Genomic DNA, 23,187 nt, shown 5'->3' with positions numbered 1-23,187 from the left:
ATGCCACCGCACCCGGCTAATTTTTATATTTTTAGTAGAGATGGGATTTTGCCATGTTGGCCAGGCTGGTCTCAAACTTCTGACTTCAGGTGATCTGCCCACTTTGGCCTCCTAAAGAGCTAGGATTACAGCCACTTCTTCCAGCCCCATCTCACTCAGATTATAAAGGAAGAAATGAGATGCTTCCAGGGGAGGGGGACGGCGGCCACCCGCGCATCTAGGGGGCATGTGCCCCGTTCCCCCATCCCCTCGCGGGTGCAGGGACAGTTGTGGTCCAGGCCCAGGGGACTACCTACTGTCCCTTCTCCAGGGCAGTCAGTCTGGCTGGTGGGCTGGGGGTGGTGCAGTCTGCAGCACATCCAGGTGGCATGAAGTGCTCACCGGAGCCTGCCCTGGCTGTGATCATGAAACTTGTTCCCCCTCAAAAAACTTCACCAGCTTTAAAGATGTGCAGCTTTAAAAAGATATGCAAAAATAAATACTATGTTTACACTGATGTGTTTTATGACTTCCAATCAAAACAACAAGAGGACATGGGGAGGGGGCCTCAGATGATGGTCCGAGCCCTTTTGGTTTTGTTTTGTTTTGTTTTGTTTTTTTGAGATGGAGTCTCGCTCTGTTGCCCAGGCTAGAGTGCAGTGGCGTGATCTTGGCTCACTGCAAGCTCCGCCTCCCAGGTTCATGCCATTCTCCTGCCTCAGCCTCCCGAGTAGCTGGGACTACAGGTGCCCGCCCCACTACGCCCGGCTAATTTTTTGTATTTTTTTTTTTAGTAGAGACGGGGTTTCACCATGTTAGCTAGGATGGTGTTGATCTCCTGACCTCGTGATCCGCCCGCCTCGGCCTCCCAAAGTGTTGGGATTACAGGCGTGAGCCGCCGCACCCGGCCATGGTCCGAGCCCTTTTGAGTGGGGGCAGCTTCGGTACTGATGCCCCACCCTTGCCTCATGGCACCACTTGCGATTTCACACTCCCAGGGAGGGCAGTGACGCCAGCGCTGGACAACAACCTTCCTGGAGCTGATGCCTCTCGCCTGGGCACTGACAAACGCGAGTCCACCTTGGCATCAGTGCACTCCAGAGAACACAAGCTTCGGGGCGCGGAGACCCGCAGTTCACTGTCCCACCAGTCAGCATCGCACTGCTGCTGAACAGTGTTGCATCAACCGGCTTTTGTTTTCTTTTTTTTTTTTTTTTTTAAATATTCCTTCCAGCTAAGCTAGCAGAGGACGGTTACATGACATATGAGCAGGGTGGCAACTGCCGTCAACTCCCAGCGCCTGGCATCTATTTATTACAGTCAATTTGGAAATAGCTACCCGCAGGGGAACTGCTGGCCAAATCCCTAAAGAACACGCTCAAGCCGAAAACACCAGGGTCTCAGGCAGCCACAGCTTGAGGACACAGATGTTTAAAAAAAGACCCTTTTGTTTGCATCACCTCGAAGCACAGCAGAAGGCTGGGTCTGCACAGGCCAGGCAGTGAGCGAGGGCACCCAGGTGCTATGGCGCCGGCAGGAGCGTTTGCTCAATAATTGAAAGGCACAGGGCAGATAGTGGAAATAATTCAGAGGTGACTGAGTCAGAAAGGTGGTACAGATTTCATTTTTTTAAATCTTTATGTTGAAATGATTTTAGGCTTGCCAAGATAGTGCCATGTTCCCTAGACCCCTCACCCAGTTTCCCTAATGTGAACATCTCACACAACCGTGATACACTGAGCAAAACTCAGAAATTTTGTTTTGAGATAGGATCTCACTCTGTCACCCAGGCTGGAGTGCAGTGGCGCGATCACGGCTCGCTACAGCCTTAACCTCCCAGGCTCAAGCCATCCTCCGGCCTCAGCCTCCCGAGTAGCTGAGACCACAGGCAGGCTCCACCATGCCCACCTAATTTTTAAAAAATGTTTTGTAGAGATGGGAGTCTCCCTATGTTGCCCAGGCAGGTTTTGAACTCCTGGGCTCAAGTTATCCTCCCAGCTCGGCTGCCCAAAGTGCTGGGATTACAGGTGTGAGCCACTGCACCCTGCCCAAAACTCAGAAATTAATATTGGTGCAACACTAGCAACTAAACCATAGACTTTAGTTGGATTTCACCAGTTTTTCCACTGATGTCCTTTCTGTTTCAGGAGTGGATCCAGGTGTCCACATTGCATTTAGTTGTCATGATTCCGTCTCTTCTGGTCTGTGAGAGTTTCTCCTTCTTTCCTTGTCTGTCATGCCCTTGACATTTTTCTGAAGCGTGCTGGTCAGGTGTTTGGTCCAGATTTGTAGTATCTGTGGAAATCTGTTAGAATGAGTGCCCTTGGCCTACGAGGCACAGTTGGGGGTAGTGAGCTACACCCTGCGGGACAAATCTAGGCTGACGCCTGTGTTTGCAGGTCTCCGAGCTAAGAATGGGTTTCACTTCTTTTTTTTTTTTTTTTTTTTTTTTTTTTTTTGAGACGGAGTCTCGCTCTGTCTGCGATCTCCGCCTCCCGGGTTTATGCCATTCTCCTGCCTCAGCCTCCCGAGTAGCTGGGACTACAGGCGCCCGCCACCTCGCCTGGCTAGTTTTTTGTATTTTTTAGTAGAGACGGGGTTTCACCGTGTTAGCCAGGATGGTCTCGATCTCCTGACCTCGTGATCCACCCGTCTCGGCCTCCCAAAGTGCTGGGATTACAGGCTTGAGCCACTGTGCCCGGCCGGGTTTCACATTTTTAAATGGCTGAAAGAAAAACAAAAGACGAATAATATTCCATGATATGTGGAAATTATCATGAAATCCAAATGTCAATGTCCATAGGGAAATCGGGGCTGGGAGGCAGCCACAGGCATTCTTTTCTGTGTTGACCCTGGGGGCTTTTGCACTACAGTGGCAGGATTAGGAAGTCACCACCAAGGCCCTTTGGCCCCAAGAGCCTCAATATTTACTCCCTGGCCTTTGACAGGGGAGGTTTGCCCACCCTGATGAGGGCCCTGTGAGGACCTGCCATTGGTCTTCATTCCAAAGCTAAGTCAGCTATGAAAAGAGCACGGAGCTGCTGGACACAGTGACTCATGCCTGTAATCTCAACACTTTGGGAGGCCAAGGTGGGTGGATCACCTGAGGTCAGGAGTTTGAGACCAGCCTCGCCAACATGGTGAAACCCCATCTCTACTAAAAATACAAAAATTGAACAGGTGTGGTGGTGCAGGCCTGCAATCCCAGCCACTTGGGAGGGGCTGAGGCAGGAGAATCACTTGAACTTGGGAGGTGGATGTTGCAATGAGCCACGATCATGCCACTGCACTGCAGCCTGGGTGACAGAGCGACAAAAAAAAAAAGAAGAAGAAGAAAAGAAAAGAAAAGAGTACGGAGGCTTCAAGTTCATTGATTCCATCATTCCACAAATACTTGTTGAGAGCTCATCATCAAAACTAGGAGAGACCCCTATTTGAGCAAACGCTAACTCTTGCTCAAACTCTGGGTTTGGGAGAGGTTAATTCGCACCAAATGTCTTCCTGATTCTCAGGCACAGTTTCTGCTGTGATAATAATAGCTGCTGTCATATTTGGAGCTCTACCCTGTGCCAATAACGCTTTACTTGCACCATCTCTTCTCATCCGCACTACCACCGCAGGAGTTGCTCCGGGAGGAAACTGAGGTCTAGGAGCTTAGCCACACCCAAGGCGCACAGGTGGCTAGAAAGTTGCAGAAGCTGAGCAGGAGCGTGGCAAGTCCATGGGCTCCCAGCGCAGACACTGTGCGGGCGAGGCCCTCACCTGCAGGTGGGACCGGGGGTCTGGAGCAGAGAGCTGGCACTGGGGAGGCTCTTGGCGGTTCCAGATTCAGAACTCACAAACCGCGATGTGAGAGTCAGCCGGCCACGGGCCCCACGTGAAACGCACGGGAATCTTTCTGCAAAGGAGCATCACAGTGTTTTTGTGTTCAGCGTTTAGTCCCTAAGTGTGAAGCACGGGCGAGCTCCATGATGCTCTCTTCTTTGCTCTCCCTGTTGTCGCTGCCTTGCCACCCCTACTGCCGGGAGCCTGAGTTCTCTGCACTGCGCCCTCTTTCCTACTGATGGAACCGGGCTGCTGGGGCCTCCCTTTTCTCATCTGTGCGGCCACCAGGCTGGGCCTGCCCTGATGGGAGGTGAAGAGGCCCTCCTGGAGCTGAAAAGGGCACTTGACTGTGCCCTGCCTTTGTCAGGGAAGTCAGGAGACAACAAAATGCAAGCACCTTCGCCACAGTGGTGGAATTACGCCTGTAATCCCAGCACTTTGGGAGGCTGAGGCAGGTGGATCACCTGAGGTCAGGAGTTCGAGACCAGCTTGGCCAACATGGTGAAATCCCATCTCTACTAAAAATACAAAAATTAGCCGGGATGGTGGTGCATGCCTGTAATCCCAGCTGTATCCCGAGAGGCTGAGGCAGGAGAATCACTTGAATCCAGGAGATGGAGATTGCAGTGAGCCGAGATTGCACCACTGCACTCCAGCCTGGGCGACAGAGCGAGACTCGGTCTCAAAAAAAAAAAAAAAAGAAAAAGAAAAAAAATAGCCAGGTGTGGTGGCTGGTGGCACATGCCTGTAATCCCAACTACTCGGGAGGCTGAGGCACAAGAATCACTTGAGCCCAGGAGGCGGAGGTTGCAGTGAGCCAAGATCGCACCACTGCACTCCAGCCTGGGTGACAGAGTAAGACTCCATCTCAAAAACAAAAAACCAAAAAACCCACAAACACCTGCAGAAAGAGGTCCCCAGGTAAGAAGGGTCCCCCGGCCAGGCTGGGCTGGGTGTGGGGTGGGAATGCCATTCATGCCAATCCTGCTGTCCATGGTGATCTTGGTCTCCTCAGTGAACACAACCCTAACCACAATCCATAACCAGGACCTCCACCTCCCCGCTCTCTGACTCCAAAGGAGATGCTGAGGCTGGATGGACAGAGAAAGAGAGCATCTGGCTGCGCTAGGCAGTGTCCCAGCTTAATGAACCCGCCATAGTGGGTCCAACTAACCACAGGTCGGTTCTGCTCAAGACAATTCCAATACAAGCCATCAATCAGAACCAAATCAGAGGGCGCCAGACTCAATGAATGAAGCCCCTGGTTGGTGTGAGACAGTATCCAATTCTGAGTTACTTTTTGAAGAGAACAAGTCATTTCAGAGTTTCTTGTTCCCTCAAATGTCCCCAGGAACTTTTTAACTGGCTTGATACTAGATCTCCTAAGCCCTCAGCAGCTGCAAAATTGATTCATAAAGCTTGTTTTTCTTTTCATGTTTTTTAAAAAGAACAAAATGTAAATTAGGTTGCAAAGCCCTGGTGACATGATCTGACAAGCTGGCGCCAGCAGAACCTTGGCCTGTGCTGTCTGCCCCAAGGTCACAGTGACACAGCCTGGTTTGGGGTAGACAGTTCCCTTCAATGTTCCAAGGCGTTCCAAAGACCATGCCAGATTTCCAGCTGGACCCCATGTAGTGGAGGGGGCTTCGTGCATGAGTAAGGATGTGGTTGTTATTCTGTTTCTCTGCCACAGAATGTTCCTTCAGAGAAAGGCACTTTAAGTGGATCAGAAATGTTATCTCAGATGCTAGTTTCTCTGGGGAAGAAGCTGCTCTGGGGGGTGTGTTGGACGGAGTGTGTTGGAGAATGACATCTGGCACCTTTGCCTGAATGAGGCCTCAGAACGGATGACAAAACTCTAAAGTCAGACCAACTCTCATCTGTTCGCACTACAATGCTATGCGATTTTCAAGGCCAAAATACTGCTATAATACTTAGTAACGTCCCCTAAATGTCCCAGAACTGGGGAACCGGCCCCTATTTTTGCCTACTACATGTTTTGCGGCCCAGCGGAGTGTGAGGCAGCCAAGCCACCACGCTGGTGAGTGTGGGTGCGAGGGAGGCCCCGGCCTCTGCTGGGCGGGGCTGCTCTGTGGTTTCTGGCCCAGGTGCAGTGTGAACGGGCTTGGGGGGTGGGGGGGGGCCTCAGAGGGGCTGCTGCATTCTCCCGGCAGCTGGCAGCAGGGTTAAGCATGGTCAGTGATGCTCTTTGTAACGGCCACACACCACCACTTGGGTGTGCTGCTGATAAGAAGCCACAATCTGGGACTCTCAGAAGCCCGGTGCACCCGGCACCCCAACCCCAGCCCCACAACAGGCAGAGGTGATCCACACTGGGCCACACTGGGCGGAGGGTCCAGGCGGCCCTGCAGGGAAAGGGGATGAGGCCATGGACCATTATTTCCCTGGACCATACGTGTCTCGAGGAAGGCCTGCTGCTGGCTGAGGACCTCTCTGCTCCCCAAGACCACGCCCCCTCTGTATCTCGTGCAAACTCCATCCAGGCAGCATCGCCAGAGACCCAGAGATCCAGCCACCGTGTACATCCAGCTGCCAGGGTTTTTCTCGCCTCCGCCTACTTTTCTATTTCAGAAACAGTGGAATGTCCAACTTTGTGAATTCCATTGCTCACCAGAAATTTGCTTTAATGTCTAAATGTTCTAAAGATGAGAGGGGGGAGGGAAATGCATAAAAAGCAGTGCCTCATGGAAAACACACGCACGTGCATGCACACACACCCAAAGTCCTTTGTGATTTAAACATTCCTGGTAATTTCACTGACCATCCTGGCCAGAATCTTCTGAAATGGTTAAGCCAAGAATTTCAGTCGCGAATATTTCTGCAGTGATTTCGTCTGGAAGTTCTTCTTCAAGGCAAATTTCTGAGCCTAGCCAAAACAAGAACAGAACACCAAATGCCTTCACGATGATTATGTTTCTTTCTTTTTTGGGTGGGGGGAGGGTTTGAGACAGGGCCTTGCTGTGTTGCCCAGGCTGGAGAGCAGTGACATGATCATAGCTCACTGCAGCCTTGAACTCCTGGGGTCAAGCAATCCTCCCACCTCAGCCTCCCGAGTAGCTGGGACCACAGGCACACGCCACCATGCCCAGTTCATTAAAAAAAATTTTTCCTAGAGATGGGGTCTCACTGTATTGCCCAGGCTGGTCTCAAACTGCTGGCTTCAAGTGATCCTCCCACCTCAGACTCCCAAAGCGCTGGGATTACAGCAACTGCACCCCGCCTCAATGATTATGTTTCTAACTCAGAAGGATTTTCCAAAAACACAAGGAAATGCTACTAAACAAAAACAAGAGGGGCTTTGTGCTGTGATTTGGCTTTGATTCCTTGAAAAACTCTGGGTGGAAATTGCTTAAAAATCTCTCCTTTACAGAACAGAACACTGTTAACCAAATCTCTGCAAACCTTACTGGAAAGCCTTAACCACATGGTATGATTGATTAAACACAGCAGAAATATGTAACAATCGGGAAAGGTACATTGAGATCCGAAGTACATAAAGGAATGGGGTAGGGAGAACTTGCAGGTTGGGAATAACCTGTTAGCTACTAGATTCTGGAATGAGTTCAGGGACTTTAATTTGACGTGGGGAATGGACAATAAAAGGAGAGGGAAAAGGGGAATGGGTGAGGGATCTTTGTACCCTCCTCAGTCTTGGTAATGGTGGTGGGATCTGACCACCCCGGGGCTTGTCAGCAGAGTTGCTCCTGCACCAGCGAGCCTAGAAGAGCCGTTTAGATTGGTTCCTCCTGAGCTGAAGGTCACAGCCCTAACTTCAGGTCCAGTGCACGAAAAGAAGGTGAAAAATACTTAGGCTATAGCAGGAAGGGACATGATGATGATCTTTAAAAACTTGAAAGTTTTGGCAGCTTGCAGCTAGGCTTGTGCTGCCCAAGTTGATGCTCTCTCCTTCTCCAAATCTTTCTCTCTCTCTCTCTCTCTCTTTTTTAATTGAGACAAGCTGTCACTCTGTTGCCCAGGCTGGAGTACAGTGGCACGATCCTAACTCACCACAGCCGTGAACACCTGGGCCTGTCATCCTCCCACTTAAGCCTCCTGAGTAGCTGGGACAAAAAGCACGCACCACTATGGCCAGCTAATTGTTTTGTTTTGCTTTAATTAATTAATTTATTTATTTAGAGACAGAGTTTTGCTCCTGTCACCCAGGCTAGAGTGCAGTGGTGTGGTCTCGGCTCACTGCAACCTCTACCTCCTGGATTCAAGTGATTCTCCTGCCTCAGCCTCCCAAGTAGCTGGGATTACAGGTGTGTGCCACCACACCTGGCTAATTTTTGTATTTTTAGAAGAGACGGGGTTTCACCATGTTCGTCAGGCTGGTCTCAAACTCCTGACCTCAAGTGATCCACCCTCCTCAGCCTCCCAAAGTGTTGGGATTACAGGTGTGAGCCACTACACCCAGCCTGTTTTATTTTTTATAGACATGGGATCTCGCTATGTTGCCCAGGCCGGTCTCAAATTCTGGACCTCAAGCGATTCTCCTGCCTTGGCCTCCCAAAGTACTGGGATAACAGGCATGAGCCATGGTGCCTGGCCCCCAAGTCTCTCTTGACATACCTCTTCTTCTGAAACAGCTGTCAAACTGGATCCTCTACTGGTGGCCAATATTCACCCACCCAAGCTGGCAAGATGACAGGTCAGTGGAACAAAGGGAAAATAAGCCCAGAAGAAACAAAAGGACGGACAGAGTGTGGGAACAAAAGCCATCACTCACTGTTCTTTTCATAACTTATTCATGTGAGATTCCCAACAGACTTACTTTGTTATGTGCAGTCTTAGGGAGAGTGGCTTGCACCAATCAGGAGAAATAAATGTACTTAAGTCTACAACAAATTAGTGAACCACAGCTACATGCCCAGACAAAGCCAGCCAGGGTACCTTTGACAGAGGAGGTTGCAGGCTCGGATTTCCATCCCTCGGGATTCAGGCCAAACAGTGAAGCAAAGCAATCCAACATCTCCTCCTCTGTCATGTGTTCACCTGTATATCAAAGAGTAAGAAGGTAGTTGTTTAGCTCTTGAGGCTAAGCATACTGTCAGGGCTTAGGGTGATTATTCAGAGGTCTTAAAGAGAATTATCTCACTATTTTTTTTTCTTTTACTCAATTAAAAAAAAAAGTTTAGGCTGGGTGTGGTGGCTGATGCCTGTAATCCCAGCACTTGCAGAGGCCAAGGTGGGCGTATCACTTGAGGTCAGGAGTTTGAGACCAACCTGGCCAACATGGTGAAACCCCATCTCTACTAAAGACACAAAAATTAGCCGGGTGTGGTAGCACATGCCTGTAATCCCAGCTACTTGGGAGGTTGATACAGGAGAATTGCTTGAACTCTGGAGGCAGAGGTCACAGTGAGCTGAGATCACACCACTGCAGTTCAGCCTGGGCGACAAAGCGAGACTCCGTCTCAAAAAAAAAAAAAAAAAAAAAACCAACAAAAACAACAAGAACTTTTCTGGTGGAGATGAAGTCTTGCTACATTGGGCCAGGCTGGTCTCGAAGTCCTGGGCTCAAGTGATCTTCCTGCCTCAGCCTCCGAAACTGCTGGGATTACAGGTGTGAGCCACTGCGCCCAGCCCCTTTTCTTTAGACACAGAAATGATCTAGAGTCCCATGATACTGTCACATATGTTTCCTAATGGTGTTAAACAGGGTCCTCCAGGCAGGGAACATACGTGGGGCGGGCGTAGAGAAACAGGGCAGCATGCTGCGGGGACCAGGCTCTGCTTCATTTCAAATTCCCTCTTTTCAGAACCACCCACTTGGACTAAGATGAAACTGTCATCCTGAGAGTTTACTTGACATCCTCATGTACAATAATGATAAACATAGTAAGTAAAAATTAAAAAGTTTACTTTGGTGTGGTTGTGTTTCACAAATGCAATCCAAATTTTTTTTTTCTTTTTTTTTTTTTTTGACAGTCTCCCTCTGTCACCCAGGCTGAACTGCAGTAGCACAATCTTGGCTCACTGCAACCTCCACCTCCCAGGTTCAAGCAATTCTCCTGCCTCAGCCTCCCAAATAGCTGGGATTACAGGCACATGCCACCATACCCAGCTAATTTTTGTATTTTTAGTAGAGACGGGGTTTCACCACATTGGCCAGACTGGTCTTGAACTTCTGACCTCAAGCGATCCACCCTCCTCGGCCTCCCGAAGTGCTGGGATTATAGGCATTAGCCACTGCACCCGGCCCCAACACAAATCTTATGACAGCCCAGGGAGATGGATCAGCTGGCGTTTTTATTCCAATTTTACAAGTGAGGATGACAAGTTTTGCTGAGGCTCAGGTAGCTGCATCACAAATCACATTCTTCTGCTTTCTAGCTCCAGGTCCCTCCCATTACCTCGTACTTGCCAGGGATGCAGGTGGGTCAGCCAGACCCCTCATGGCTCCAATCCGGTCAAATCACCTCTTTCATGAAAGTTGGAGCTCTCACAAGGGCTGGCTCCCCAAACACAGTTCTCCACACTGGGAATGGCCCCAGCATGTTACCAGACATTCTGATGTATGTGCTTACCTTTAGTAACGAGCAGTCTCAGGAAGTCCTCTCTTCGAATGGCCTTTTTCCCTTTGGAGTTGGTATAACCGAGCACCTCAAAACTTTTGTGGATGCCACTCATGGTGTTACCAAAAGGTGGCTTGTGGTTAAGGTACACTTTGAGGAAATCTGGCAAGTTGATCTTGTCAATTAGCTTTCCAGTGTCCACATATTCACCAAATTTGATTTCGTTAAATATATCATCAATCTAGGGGAAAGACGGTTAAAAAAAAAAAAACCAAAAAAAAAAAATCATGATAAATAGAAAAGGCACTGGGATACATTTCTAAAAATTGGAAAGTAGGGCTGGTGCGGTGGCTCATGCCTATAATCCTAGCACTTTGGGAGGCCGTGGCTGAAGGATCACTTGAGGCCAGGAGTTTGAGACCAGCCTGGCCAACATGGTGAAACCCCATCTCTACTAAAAATACAAAAATTAGCTGGGTGTGGTGGATCACTTGTGGTCAGGAGTTCGAGACCAGCCTGGCCAACATGGTGAAACCCCATCTCTACTAAAAATACAAAAATTAGCCTGGCACGGTACGAGAATCACTTGAACCCTGGAGATTGAGGTTACAGTGAGCCAAGAACATGCCACTGCACTCCAGCCAGGGCAACAGAGTGAGACTCTGTCTCGGGGGGGGAAAAAAAAAGAAGAATACTAATTTTCCATAAACTGCACAAAAATAGAGGAAAAAGGAATACTTTCTAATTCATTCCACAAGGCCAGTATCATCCTGAGACCAAAATCAGACAAATATATCACAAGAAAAGGACACTACAGACCGAGATCTCTTATTATTTTAGATGTAAAAATCCTCCAGAAAATACAAGAAATTGAATCCAAGAGCATACAAAAGGATTGTGCACCATGATCAAGTGGGATTTATCCCAAGAATGCAAGGTTGGTTTAACATGTGAATCTCAATTAATATAATACAATATTATTAACAGAATAAAGGACAGAAACCACATGATCATCTAAACAGACACAGAACTAAAGCATTTAACAAAATCTAACAACTTTACATGATAAAAACACTCAACAAACTGGGAATAGAAGGAACCTTCTTCGACCCAATAACGGCATGTGTGAAAAACCCACAGCTAACATCATACTTAATGATGAAGGACTAAATGCTTTCTCCTTCTAAGATCAGAAAAAAAGACAAGAATGTCTACTCTTACCACTTCCCCCCCCTCTTTTTTTTTTGATACAGGGTCTCACTCTATCACCCAGGCTGGAGTGCAGTGAAGCAATCTCAGCTCACTGTAGCCTTGACCTCTCAGGCTCAGGCGATCCTCTCACCTCAGCCTCCAGAGTACCTGGGACTACAGGCATGCTTGACTATGCCTGGCTAATTTTTGTTTTTTTTTTTGTTTTTTTAGAGATGGGGTTTCACCATGTTGCCCAGACTGGTCTCAAACTCCTGGGCTCAAGCAATCTGCCCATCTTGGTCTCTCAACGTGCTGGTATTACAGGCATAAGCCACCCGCACCATTTCCATTCCACACTGTACTGGAGGTTCTAGCCAGGGAAACTAGGCAGGAAAAGAAGATAAAAGGCACCCAGAATTGAATGGGAGAAGCAAAACTATCTCTATTTGCAGATAACACAATCTTATAAAAAAAAAAAAAAAACACTAAAGAAAACATAAGTAAATGGAAAGACGTTCCATATTCAGGGGTTGGAAGACTTAAATTTTTTTTCTTTAAGAGACAGAATCTTGCTCTGTCACCCAGGCTGCAGCACAGCTGCCTCCCAAAGTGTAGGGATGCAGGAGGGAGCCATCATACCTTTTTTTTTTTTTTTTTGAGAGATGGTGGCCAGGAGCAATGGCTCACACCTTGACATCTCAGCACTTTGGGAGGCTGAGGCAGGATAATTGCTTGAACCTAGGAACTAGAGACCAGCCTGGGCAACCTGGTGAAACTCTGTCTCTACAAAAAATACGAAAATGAGCCGGGTGTTGTGGCGTGCGCCTTTGCATTCACGCATGTGCTGTAGCCTTGTGCCATCTCACTACCTCCTCACCCCATGTACCCGCTACTGATTTTTCCATTTGCACCACCTCACTGCTCTATGTGGTTCATCACATGCGCATGGATCCCTAACACACATGCTTCCTTTTACTTTAAAGATGCCTTTAAAAGGAGATCATCTTAAACCCAGTCACTTGTTGCTCTCAAGTTGTCACCCGCAGGTTACAGATACTGGCTCAGGGCATTTCATTCCCTTTCAGACTTTAGTTGCTTCGATTTGTGCATCTGGATGAAGCAAAAAGAAAATGTGACAACTTGTCACTGCAAGAACTTAAAAACACTCTCCAGGGGGCTGCACCAGGCCACCTCACCTTAGAGCGTGCACAGCCTCTCATCAGAGATAAGAGCTATGACTCCAGGCTCCTAAACACCTTTTTGATAAGGGCTTTCCTTTTGGCCACCAGCAGATGATTGGGTGATTGTGTTATTACCGCCAACTCCTAGAGAACCCAGGCCCATGAGATCTTTCAGATGTTCATTCTTTGCAGCTTTAAAAAATAATAATTTAAAAAAATTTCCCCTTGTTATTTGGAAAGTCATTCTTTGTGTATTTTCTAATTTTTCTCGAATGAGAAAAGGGTGCTGACATGCCTAGGTTTAAGTGGAAACGCGGGGCCAGTTAACACAGGACTCCTCACAGGACACCTCATGTCACTGGCAAAACATGAGGAAGAGAGAAATGTAATAATTAAAGAAACAAACAAAACTGTTCCTCACTGCCATCAGCCTCTCCCTGTGCAGTATTTTTGTACCGTGAATGTAGCAGTCAGCTGAAATGCAAAAACCCCAATTATACCAGTGAAAGGGTTAGGAATTAGTAACTTATTTTAGCATTTACATTTTAAACTAAGACATTTCTCAATAAACTGTGGGGTTTGGAATTTTACAAAGAAAGAATAAGAGCAATAGAGAAGTGGGAAATAATTTGCTTCCTCTCCCCACTGCTCCTGCCAAAGAGCAGGTATTCTACTTTGGTCTGTAGGAATGAACCAGGAAGTTAATCTATATTTGTACACATTACTTATCAATCGGTAACCAGTTTCTCCCTGTCCCACTTAAAAATGTGGAACAAAAATTCAGAGGACACCAGTTTGCAGCACTGCCAAGCTACCAACCTGTCTCAAGTACCCTTCACCCTCACATCTTGGTCTGGCCTCAAGTATCAAGGAAAAAATAAAAATCTCTTGTAATCCAACCATCCAATCACAATTTCTGTGAAAGATTTGGGGCACTTCCTTCCTATTTTTTCTATGCATATAAAATACACGCACATATTTTTAACAAAACTGGTATCATATGTATAATTTTACATCCTGCTTTTTTCTTTTAACCCTGTATCTAAGTAATCACCTAGTATTTTCAGAGATGCCACATATTCTCAATGCAACATTCCAGGTCAGTTGTGATGGCTCATGCCTGTAATCCGAGCACTTTGGGAGGTCAGGGTGGGAGGATGGCTTGAGCTCAGGAGTTTGAGACCAGCCTGGGCAGCATGATGAGACCTCATCTCTACTAAAATCTAAAAAATTAAACAGGTGCGGTGGCAGTCCTAGCTACTGCGGGCTCATGCAGGAGGATGGCTTGAGCCAGAAAGCCAAGGCTGCAGTGAGCCATGATTGTGCCACTGCACTCCAGCCTGGGCCACAGAGGGAGACCCTGTCTCAAAAAAAAGGCACCATTCCAGGAATGGCCTTTTGAGATAACATTATTGGTTACAGATACAAATTAACTATATTTGATATATAATTGATATTATAAAAGTAGCTGTAAATGGTAATACTGTTTCGTATACAGCATTTTACTGAGTTTAATACTATGTACAATTGCCTGTTAAATCATGTATAATTTTATGTAGGAAGAAAACACTATCCAGTAGCAATTATTTGCATATTGTACTATATAACTTTGACAGTACTACTATATGCTAATACCATTATTTACCATGAGGCAGTCGAGGCAGGGGGCTAAAAGAGCAATCTTTGATGATAGACCTAGGTTCAAACTCTGGCTCTGCCATTTTCTGTCTATATGACCTTGAGTGAGTTACTCACATTCCTTCTCAGTTTCCTCATCTTGAGAAAACAGGGAATACAGTAATACGTATGCACTGGGCTTTTTTGAAGCTTATTGAGACTATGTATGTAAAGTGCTTAACATAATGCCTAACACATAGCAAGCATTCAACAGACAGTAATTATTCTTGTGATTATTATACTTTTCTATGCACTTGCTAATTAGAATATATGTAATCATAACATAAGACAAATTATAATTTGGCTGGGTGGGGTGGCTCACACCTGTAATCCCAGCACTTTAGGAGGCTGGGGTGGGTAGATCGCTTTAGGAGTTTCAGACAGCCTGGGCAACATGGTGAAACCCTGTCTCTACAAAAAAGACAACAAATTAGCTTGGCATGGTGGCACATGTGCTTGTAGTCCCAGCTACTTGGGAGGCTGAAATGGGAGGATCACTTGAGCCTGAGAGGTGGAGGCTGCAGTGAGCCATGATTGTGCCACTGCACTCCAGCCTGGGCAACAGGAGTGAGGAGCAAGACCCTGTCTCAAAAAGAAAAAAATAATAATAATAAAATAAATAATATATATAAATTACTGATGTAATATATGATTTAACTCAGTTCAGAAACAGGAGACTAAGATGACAAAAGGAATCCGTAAGTAAGTTACTCATACCCAGAGAGTTCCAAAGAGCTCCGCAAACATTCACAGCACAAGCCACTCAGCATGTGATTCACCTCTTACTCTCTCTTCCCGTGTGACGGATCAAGAATCACTACTCAACAAGCACAGAGCTGGCCGCTTCGGCATCACTGACATTTCCTTCCTGAGCCGACTTCGCTAGTGTTCGTTGAAAAGGCAGGTTCTGCTACGTGTCTGAACGAAGTTCATGCTTGGGAGAGGAACCTCGGAGCCGGAAATAGAACGCGGAGCTCGTTCTGAACACCCCCGTGTGAAGATGACTCGAGAGAAGCAGGAGTCCTGGCTGAGCGGCCCAGACACTCTGGTGGTTGTCAGTCAGCCTGGCCTTTGATAGGCATTCTCACGCCTGCTAAGGCGCGGCTTCATGCCATTCACCTGGAGCGCTTCAACAGTTCTGAGGCCCAGATCCTATTCCCTGAGAACCTGATTTTTTTTTTTTTTTTAGATGGGAGTCTCACTGTCGCCCAGGTTAGAGTGCAGTGGCGAGATCTCGGATCACTGCAACCTCCACCCCCTAAGTCCAACTAATTCTCCTGCCTCAGCCTCCCAAGTAACTGGGACTACAGGCACGCGCCACCACACCTGGCTAATTTTTGTATTTTTAGTAGCAACAGGATTGCTACTGTTGGCCAGGCTGGTCTCAAACTCCTAACTTCAAGTGATCTGCCTGCCTCGGCCTCCCAAAGTACTGGGATTACAGGAATGAGCCACCACAACTAGCTGAGAGCCTGATTTAATTGGTCTGGGGACCAAATTTTTGGAAGTTCCTCATTTGAATGATTTGAATGTGTAGCCAAGCTTGAGAAAAATGGCTGGAAGGCAAAGGCTGGCAAACATCATCAGGCATCACAATGATCAGGAGGTCTTGTTCCAACAGACTGCTGGTCCCACCTGCGGGGTTTCTGAGTCTGGGGTAGGGTCTGACCGTTTGCATTTCTTGTAAGTCTCTAGGTCATGTGACGTCAATCCTGTTGGTCTGGGGGCCTCACTTTGAGTACTGCTGCTCTTAGACCACAGGGGTTCATGAGGTGATACTGGTGCCAAAATGAATCAGCCCCAGGCTTGGGACTTTCAGTAGAGAGTAATAATGGGTGGCAGCTGCGGTGCACGCTCTAATTCTTTGGGCTCACATCTGTTTTCCCCATTAAGCTGTAGCCAGAGCTTTCATCTCTATTTCCCCGGCAGCTTAGTTCAGAGCCTGGCACATTATGGAGGCTCAGAGAAATGTTTACTGAATGGATAGATAGATGGATGAATGAATGAATGATGAAGTAAATAACGTGGACACAAGTGAGGCCACAAAAAGAATTCTCTTGAAACTCACAAGAGGCTTACAATAATCATTTAGTGCCCTAGTTAATTTCACTCGATTTACTAGTAGTTACTGAGCATTTGGTTTAGTGCAAAGCCAGTGAAATGCAAGTCACTCAATTATTACTAGAACAGTTCTGCATTCTGGTTTTTGATCTCAGTTGTTGGGGTCAGCAAATATTTATTCAGCGTCTATTGAGGTCTGGGCCATGAGAAGAGACGCTCAAGAGACAATATACACAAGGAAAGCGAACTAACAAACAGGCTCCATTGCCGAGGTCCTCAGCCCTGGCTGCCTGGGGCTTTAAAAACTGTCCATGCTTAGGCTCCACTCCTAGGTTCTGTTGCACAAGACTGGGCTCCAGTTGTAAAAATCAGGTGTAAAAATACTGATGTATTTTTTTAAGTGCCCTCAAGTGATTTTAAAAGATTGGCTACGGTGGCTGTAAAAGATTCTGTGCCAAGATGCAGGAGAACATCATCAAAGGCTGCAGGAGCTCTCAGCCAGGTGGGCCTGGGAAGGCTTCCTGGAAGAGGTGAGCCTACTGCAGAGCCACGAAGGGTTTGGCCAGGAGGAGGTCAGAGGAAGGCACTCTGTGCTGGGAAACAAGCGTGAGGAGGAGGGTACAGAGGAGGTGCCCACCCCGAGCCCATGCATCCAATTCTAGACCACACTCTGGGTACCTGTACCCGAGGCTTCTCTCCCCCACATAACCTAAGCCCACTTCTGGGGCCCATGGGGATCTCACCCTCCTGAGGGCAACCTGTGCCCCGGTATTGCTCACCCATAGGTCTGAAGGGTGACCCGGGGCTGCTGTTTGGAGGGTATAGAGAAAGGTCCACCTCCTGAATGCCATGCACACAGTGGCCAGCGATGGAGCCAGGGCTGGGGGGACACGTGGGGCAGGCCCAGCCTGGCCCTGCATGCTGCCCATTCGGGTATGAACTTTGAATCAGCTCATGTTGAAGGTTGAACTGTCAAGGGGGGACATTTATTTAGCAGCTTGTTGCTTGATTGGTAACTTTTAAACATTTAGACATACAGCATCTGGGCCTCTGTTGCCCCGACTGCTCCAGGCCCCAAGACATGAGGGTGGCCTCTTGGTGGTGGGCTGAGTCCCCTCACCCGAGAGCATCTTATTTCTGCCTCTGTCATTGATGACGCATGTCTTTGGGTCTGTGATCCCTAATGTCAGCCTCAGGAAGCCATTGATGTCCTTAGAATTATGTTCTATAATTAAGTTTTATAACCTCCCTATTAAGCGGAGAGGAATACGATACATTTGAACTGGGGCCATTCCTTGTTTTTATATGCAGGCTCCTGGTGGGGGCAGGTTTGTTTCTTTAATGGTTTCATGGACCAGTATAGGGCTGGGAGCACTCACCCTCTTCCCCACACCCTCCTCCCAACACACAATACCCTCTAGAAGATCCTCAACTGATGGGGCACAGTGTCTTGTCCCCGCTCATCATCCTTACTCACACCCTGTCCTGGTCACCCCCTGCATCTCCCCGCTAACCCGGGGCAGGGAGTAGTGGGCTGAGGAGGGGGCATCAGGGCTGGGCAGCGTCACTGCATGGTCACATCTGGAGACCCCTGTGAGCCCCCTCTGCGATTCATGCAACACTGTGACCCCAACTGCTCCATACCTCCCTCCAGGAACTAGATCTGGATGGCAACTGCCTCTTTTTCCAGGAGTGGGGCACGCACGCAGTTCTGCCCTCTGGATGCAGTCTCAGGTCACAGCAGTCAAGGCCTGGCCTGGTGCTCTTGCCCACTGTCTTCTACTCCATGTGAACAACACCCATCCACAGGGCCCTTAGAGCGACTGTCACCCTGCCCCGCATCAGAGCCCAGGCCTCAAACACCCCCAGGGACTCTTCCCTTCCCAGTTAATGTTTTTAAAGGTCTCAAAGAGACAGTCCTAGCTGAATGACAAGTCTTGCACCTTGTACCAAACCCACAATCAAGGATTTGCTAGTTCTGTGTCCACAGCTTTCCAAAATCCTGATCCTGCCTCATGCACCCTAAAGCCCCAGATGGATCCTAGCTCAAGTGAAGAAGTGATGTGGGCCAGGCACTGTGGCTCACACCTGGGATCCCAGCACTTTGGGAGGCCAAGGCAGGTGGATCATTTGAAGTCAGGAGTTCAAGACCATCTTGGCCAACATGGTGAAACCCCATCTCCACTAAAAATACAAAAATTAGCCAGGCATGGGGGCGGGCACCTATAGTCCCAGGTACTCGGGAGGCTGAGACAGGAGAATTGCTTGAATCCAGGAGGTGAAGGTTGCAGTGAGCCGAGATCGTGCCATTGCCCAGCAGCCTGGGCAACACAGAAATACTCTGTCTCAAAAAAAAAAAAAAAAATTGTAGAGACAGGGTCTCACTATGTTGCTCAGGCTCGTCTTAAACTCCCAAGGACAAGCAATCCTCCCACTTTGGCCCCCCAAAGTGCTGGGAATACAGGTGAAGAGCCACAGCACCAGGCCAATCTCACTTCTTAATGGCTACTTAGTGTAAGGTATGCCTTATTTTATTAGTCTCATCTTCTATCAATGGATATCAGTGTTGTTTTGGTTTTCAACACAATAGACTATGTGGCAACAATTGTCCCTTCAGGTCAGGTATGGGTGTGGAGGGCCTGTGGTCCCAGCAACTAGGAAGGCTAATGCAGGAGGCTTGCCTAAGCCCAGGAGTTTGAGACCAGCCTGGGCAACGTAGTGAGACCCCATCTCAATATTTATATATATTATATATTTAAAATTATCCCTTCCATACATACATCATTATAAACTTGGGTGAGTTTTTCTGTAGGATACACTCCCTTTTTTTTTTTGAGACGGAGTCTTGCTCTGTCACCCAGACTGGAGAGTATGGTGGCACCATTTCAGCTCACTGCAACTTCCGCCTCCTGGGTTCAAACAATTCTCCTGCCTCAGCCTCTGGAGTTGCTGGGATTACAGGCTCGCGCCACCACGCCCAGCTAATTTTTGTATTTTTAGTAGAGATGGGGTTTGGCCATGTTGGCCAGGCTGGTCTCAAACTCCTGACCTCAGGTGATCCTCCCACCTCGGTCTCCCAAAGTGCTGGGATTACAGGCTTGAGTCTCCACACCCAGCCAGAATACACTCTTAAAAGTACATTTGTTGAGCCAAAAGATACATACATTTTTAAAGTTAAGCAAAAAATAAATAGCAAATAAAATAAAAAGTTAAGTGACTGTTTAATTCCTTTCTAAATGCTCCTAAGCTATGCCAAAGCTCCTTAATATATCAAACACATTAGGGTTACTGAGAATTACGCTGAGATCAAATAATAATGTCAAGGGTTCTGTCGTCCTCACCGACTCTGCTGTCGAATACGACCAATGAGCATTATTGATTCTTTCACTCATTCCATCAACATTTGCCAAGCATCTACCATGCAGGCACTTGCTGGGCACATACGTCTCTAGAGGATTAGCCTTAAGTTTACAGAACTAGGTGTTTGCACCAATGTTTATTCCGTGCCCAAACCTGTCAAGATTATACAACACTCTGCAAGCTAAAGAGAAGTGAAGTTGCAAGTAAGCAGGAAATGAATGATATGCTGGGCCCTATTCCAACGTGACAGTCCAACATCCTGGAAGAAAAGACACATGTATAAAGATAGAGGGTGGAACTGCCTTGCACGTGAACTCATCTGTAAAAACGATGACACCTAAGCTATGGTTCCTTTGATAACATTATACATGCTGCAGATCTTTCATTTAAAAATGATTTCTAGGCTGGGCACGGCGGCTCACACCTTGTAATCCCAGCACTTTGGGAGGCTGAGGCAGGCAGATCAAGAGGTCAGGAGATCGAGACCATCCTGGCTAACACGGTGAAACCCCGTTTCTACTGAAAAATACAAAAAATTAGATGGGCATGTGGCATGCACTTGTAGTCTCAGCTACTCGAGAGGCTGAGGCAGGAGAATCGCTTGAACCCGGGAGGCAGAGGTTGCAGTGAGTGCAGTGAGCTGAGATTGAGCCACTGCACTTCAACCTGGGTGACAGACTTGGTCTCAAAAACAAAAATAACTAAATAAAATAAAATAAATAAATACATAATGATTTCTAGGAGTAGCCCACCCTGACCACTTCGGCTGTGTTTTGCTCCCGAGCACAGCTTTCTGTGAAAGAAGGGAATGGCCAGGAATTATTTGGGGAGGGTTGTATTCTTGTATCATTTGGCTTCAGTGTACCACACTGACTAGCTTCAAATCCCCAAGACAGTTGTAATGACGTAAGCAAAATATCAACAATGATATTTTGATACTTTGGGGTGCTGGTTTAAACCCTGCATCTGGGTCTTTTCTGTAACCAAGTATGAACACACTCCAATAGCGAGGCGTAAACTCCATGCAACTTTCTGAAGGAGGGGGAGCAGCTACATCTCAATAGGAAATGTTTCATTAACCACCGTAAAGCCTGGGTTAGTTTCAAAGCCCTGAAAATATTTCTTTTAATCACTATAAATCTGACTTGAAAACAAAAGATCAGCAACTTCTCCCGGTGCACCTTCAGATATAAACTAACTCATCAGCCAATCAAGTCTGCACACTGATGTGGGGCACATCTGGGGCCTTCAGAAAACATCTCCAAAGAGGAAACTTTTTTTTTTTTTAAAGTAGACTAAAAACCCTGGAGTCCAAGGGTGAGTGGGGCCCTCACTGAGTGCGGCACCGAAACTCTCCTTTTGGGAAGTGGTGGCATCAGGCAGGAGAACATATACAACATCCAATGCAAACCTTACAACCGCCATTTTTATTTCTGTCTTTAAGTGATTGTCAATGTTTGTTACTTTATAACATTTGTTACCAACTAACATTTTTTCCGGATACCTTTTCTTCATCAGCAAGATTTTGATAAGTTGTTTAAGCTTTATTATTTTTTGCCAATGATAGAATAAATGAGTACATCTTTAATAATTAGACTTCCTTACCTTTTTTCGTTTGTTTTTTTTTTTTGAGACGGAGTCTCGCTCTGTCACCCAGGCTGGAGTGCAGTGGCTGGATCTCAGCTCACTGCAAGCTCCGCCTCCCGGGTTTATGCCATTCTCCTGCCTCAGCCTCCCAAGTAGCTGGGGCTACAGGCGTCCGCCACCTCTCGCCCGGCTAGTTTTTTGTATTTTTTAGTAGAGACGGGGTTTCACCGTGTTAGCCAGGATGGTCTCGATCTCCTGACCTCGTGATCTGCCTGTCTCGGCCTCCCAAAGTGCTGGGATTACAGGCTTGAGCCACCGCGCCCGGCCTTTTTTTTTTTTGGAGAGCTATGGTGCCCAGGCTGGAGGACAGTCGCTATTCACAGGCATGATCATAGCATGCTGCAGCCTCCAGCTCCTGGGATCAAGCAATCCTCCTGCCTCAGCCTCCACGGTAGCTGCGACTCCAGTTGCCCACCACCATCCCCGACTAATTTTCTTTTTTTTCTTTTTGAGACAGGGCCTCACTCTGCTGTCCTGTCTGGAGTGCATGGCACAATCACGGCTCACTACAGCCTTGACCTCCTGTGCTCAAGCGATCCTTCGATCCTTCCCACCTCAGTCCTCCAAGTAGCTGGGACTACAGGTGCACGCCACCACACCCAGCTAATTGTTTATTAGCAGAGACGGGTCTCCTTATGTTGCCCAGGCTGGTCTTGAACTCCTAGGCTCAAGCGATCCTTCTGCCTTGGCCTCCCAAAATGCTGGGATTGTGAGCCACCATGCCTGGCCCACTTTTTTTAGGTTTTTAAGAGACAGAGGTCTCGCTATGTTGCCTAGGTTGGTCTGGAACTCTTGGCCTCAAGTGATCCTCCTGCCTCAGCCTCTCAAGCAGCTGGGACTCCAGGCATATGCAGGACTTCCTGATTTCTACAGGAAGCAGAGACAAGTGGGTTGCTCTCTGCCTACCCCCTTTCTCAAGCACTTTGTGCGACAGGTGGGCACTGGTCGCCAGGGCTAAACACCTCACCAACAAAGCAGGACAGCCCAAGGATTAAAATCAAGAATCCTGGCGGGGCACAGTGGCTCACACCTATAATCCCAGCACTTTGGGAGGCCAGGGCGGGTGGATCACCTGAAGTCGAGAGTTCGAGACCAGCCTGACCAACATGGAGAAACCCCATCTCTACTGAAAATGCAAAATTAGCCAGGTGTGATGGCGTGTGCCTGTCATCCTAGCTACTCAGGAGGCTGAGGCAGGAGAATTGCTTGAACCTGAGAGGCGGAGGTGCGGTGAGCTGAGATGGCGCCATTGCACTCCAGCCTGGGCAACAAGAGTGAAACTCCGTCTCAAAAAAGAAAAAAAAAAAATCAAGAATCCTGAATGATGTGGTGATGTGCGCCTATAGTATGTGCTACTAGAGAGGCTGGGGCAGAGGAATCACTTGAGCCCAGGAAGTTGAGGCTGCAGGGAGCTGTGATCGCACCGCTGCACTCCAGCCTGGGCGACAGAGTGAGACCCTGCCTCTAAAAAAAAAAATCCCGAACAAGCGAGAAGACTGCCATCAATCTGATGACGTTTGGACATTTATGTAAAGTATCTTTACCAGAAAATCAAGAAAATATAAACTTTTAGATTTTGGAAAGTGTCTTGTGCACAAAGCAGCACGAGGTCAGAGAAACATTCCCATAAAGGGCTTCTGGAATCATGGATCCAGAGACGGGGATGCCATGACAAAGACAAAAACATTGGATGACATTTTATTTTATTTATTTTTATTTTTTTTATT

The 23,187-nt window shown here is 47.6% G+C and overlaps 1 protein-coding gene across 16 annotated transcripts in view; it reads right to left on the bottom strand.

Moving 5' to 3' along the window:
• Positions 1–6,423: 6,423 nt before the first annotated feature.
• CFAP251 (cilia and flagella associated protein 251) overlaps positions 6,424–23,187 on the bottom strand; it is an 86,485-nt gene continuing 69,721 nt past the window's right edge. For all 16 annotated transcript variants that reach the window (XR_012420788.1, XM_045366136.3, XM_074008143.1 and 13 more), the window contains 3 exons: positions 10,356–10,584; positions 8,719–8,820; positions 6,424–6,691 (listed from right to left, as the gene is read on the bottom strand). Coding sequence is in view for 15 of the 16 variants with exons in the window: in XM_045366136.3 (XP_045222071.2) it covers positions 6,579–6,691; positions 8,719–8,820; positions 10,356–10,584 (444 nt within the window). In the remaining variant the exon portion in view is untranslated. The remainder of the gene's footprint in view (positions 6,692–8,718; positions 8,821–10,355; positions 10,585–23,187) is intronic.

Source organism: Macaca fascicularis, chromosome 11 (assembly GCF_037993035.2).
Source record: "Macaca fascicularis isolate 582-1 chromosome 11, T2T-MFA8v1.1".
Lineage (NCBI taxonomy): Eukaryota > Metazoa > Chordata > Mammalia > Primates > Cercopithecidae > Macaca > Macaca fascicularis.
The sequence above is the reverse complement of the archived record's forward strand: the minus strand, read 5'-3'. Positions and strand labels throughout refer to the sequence as shown.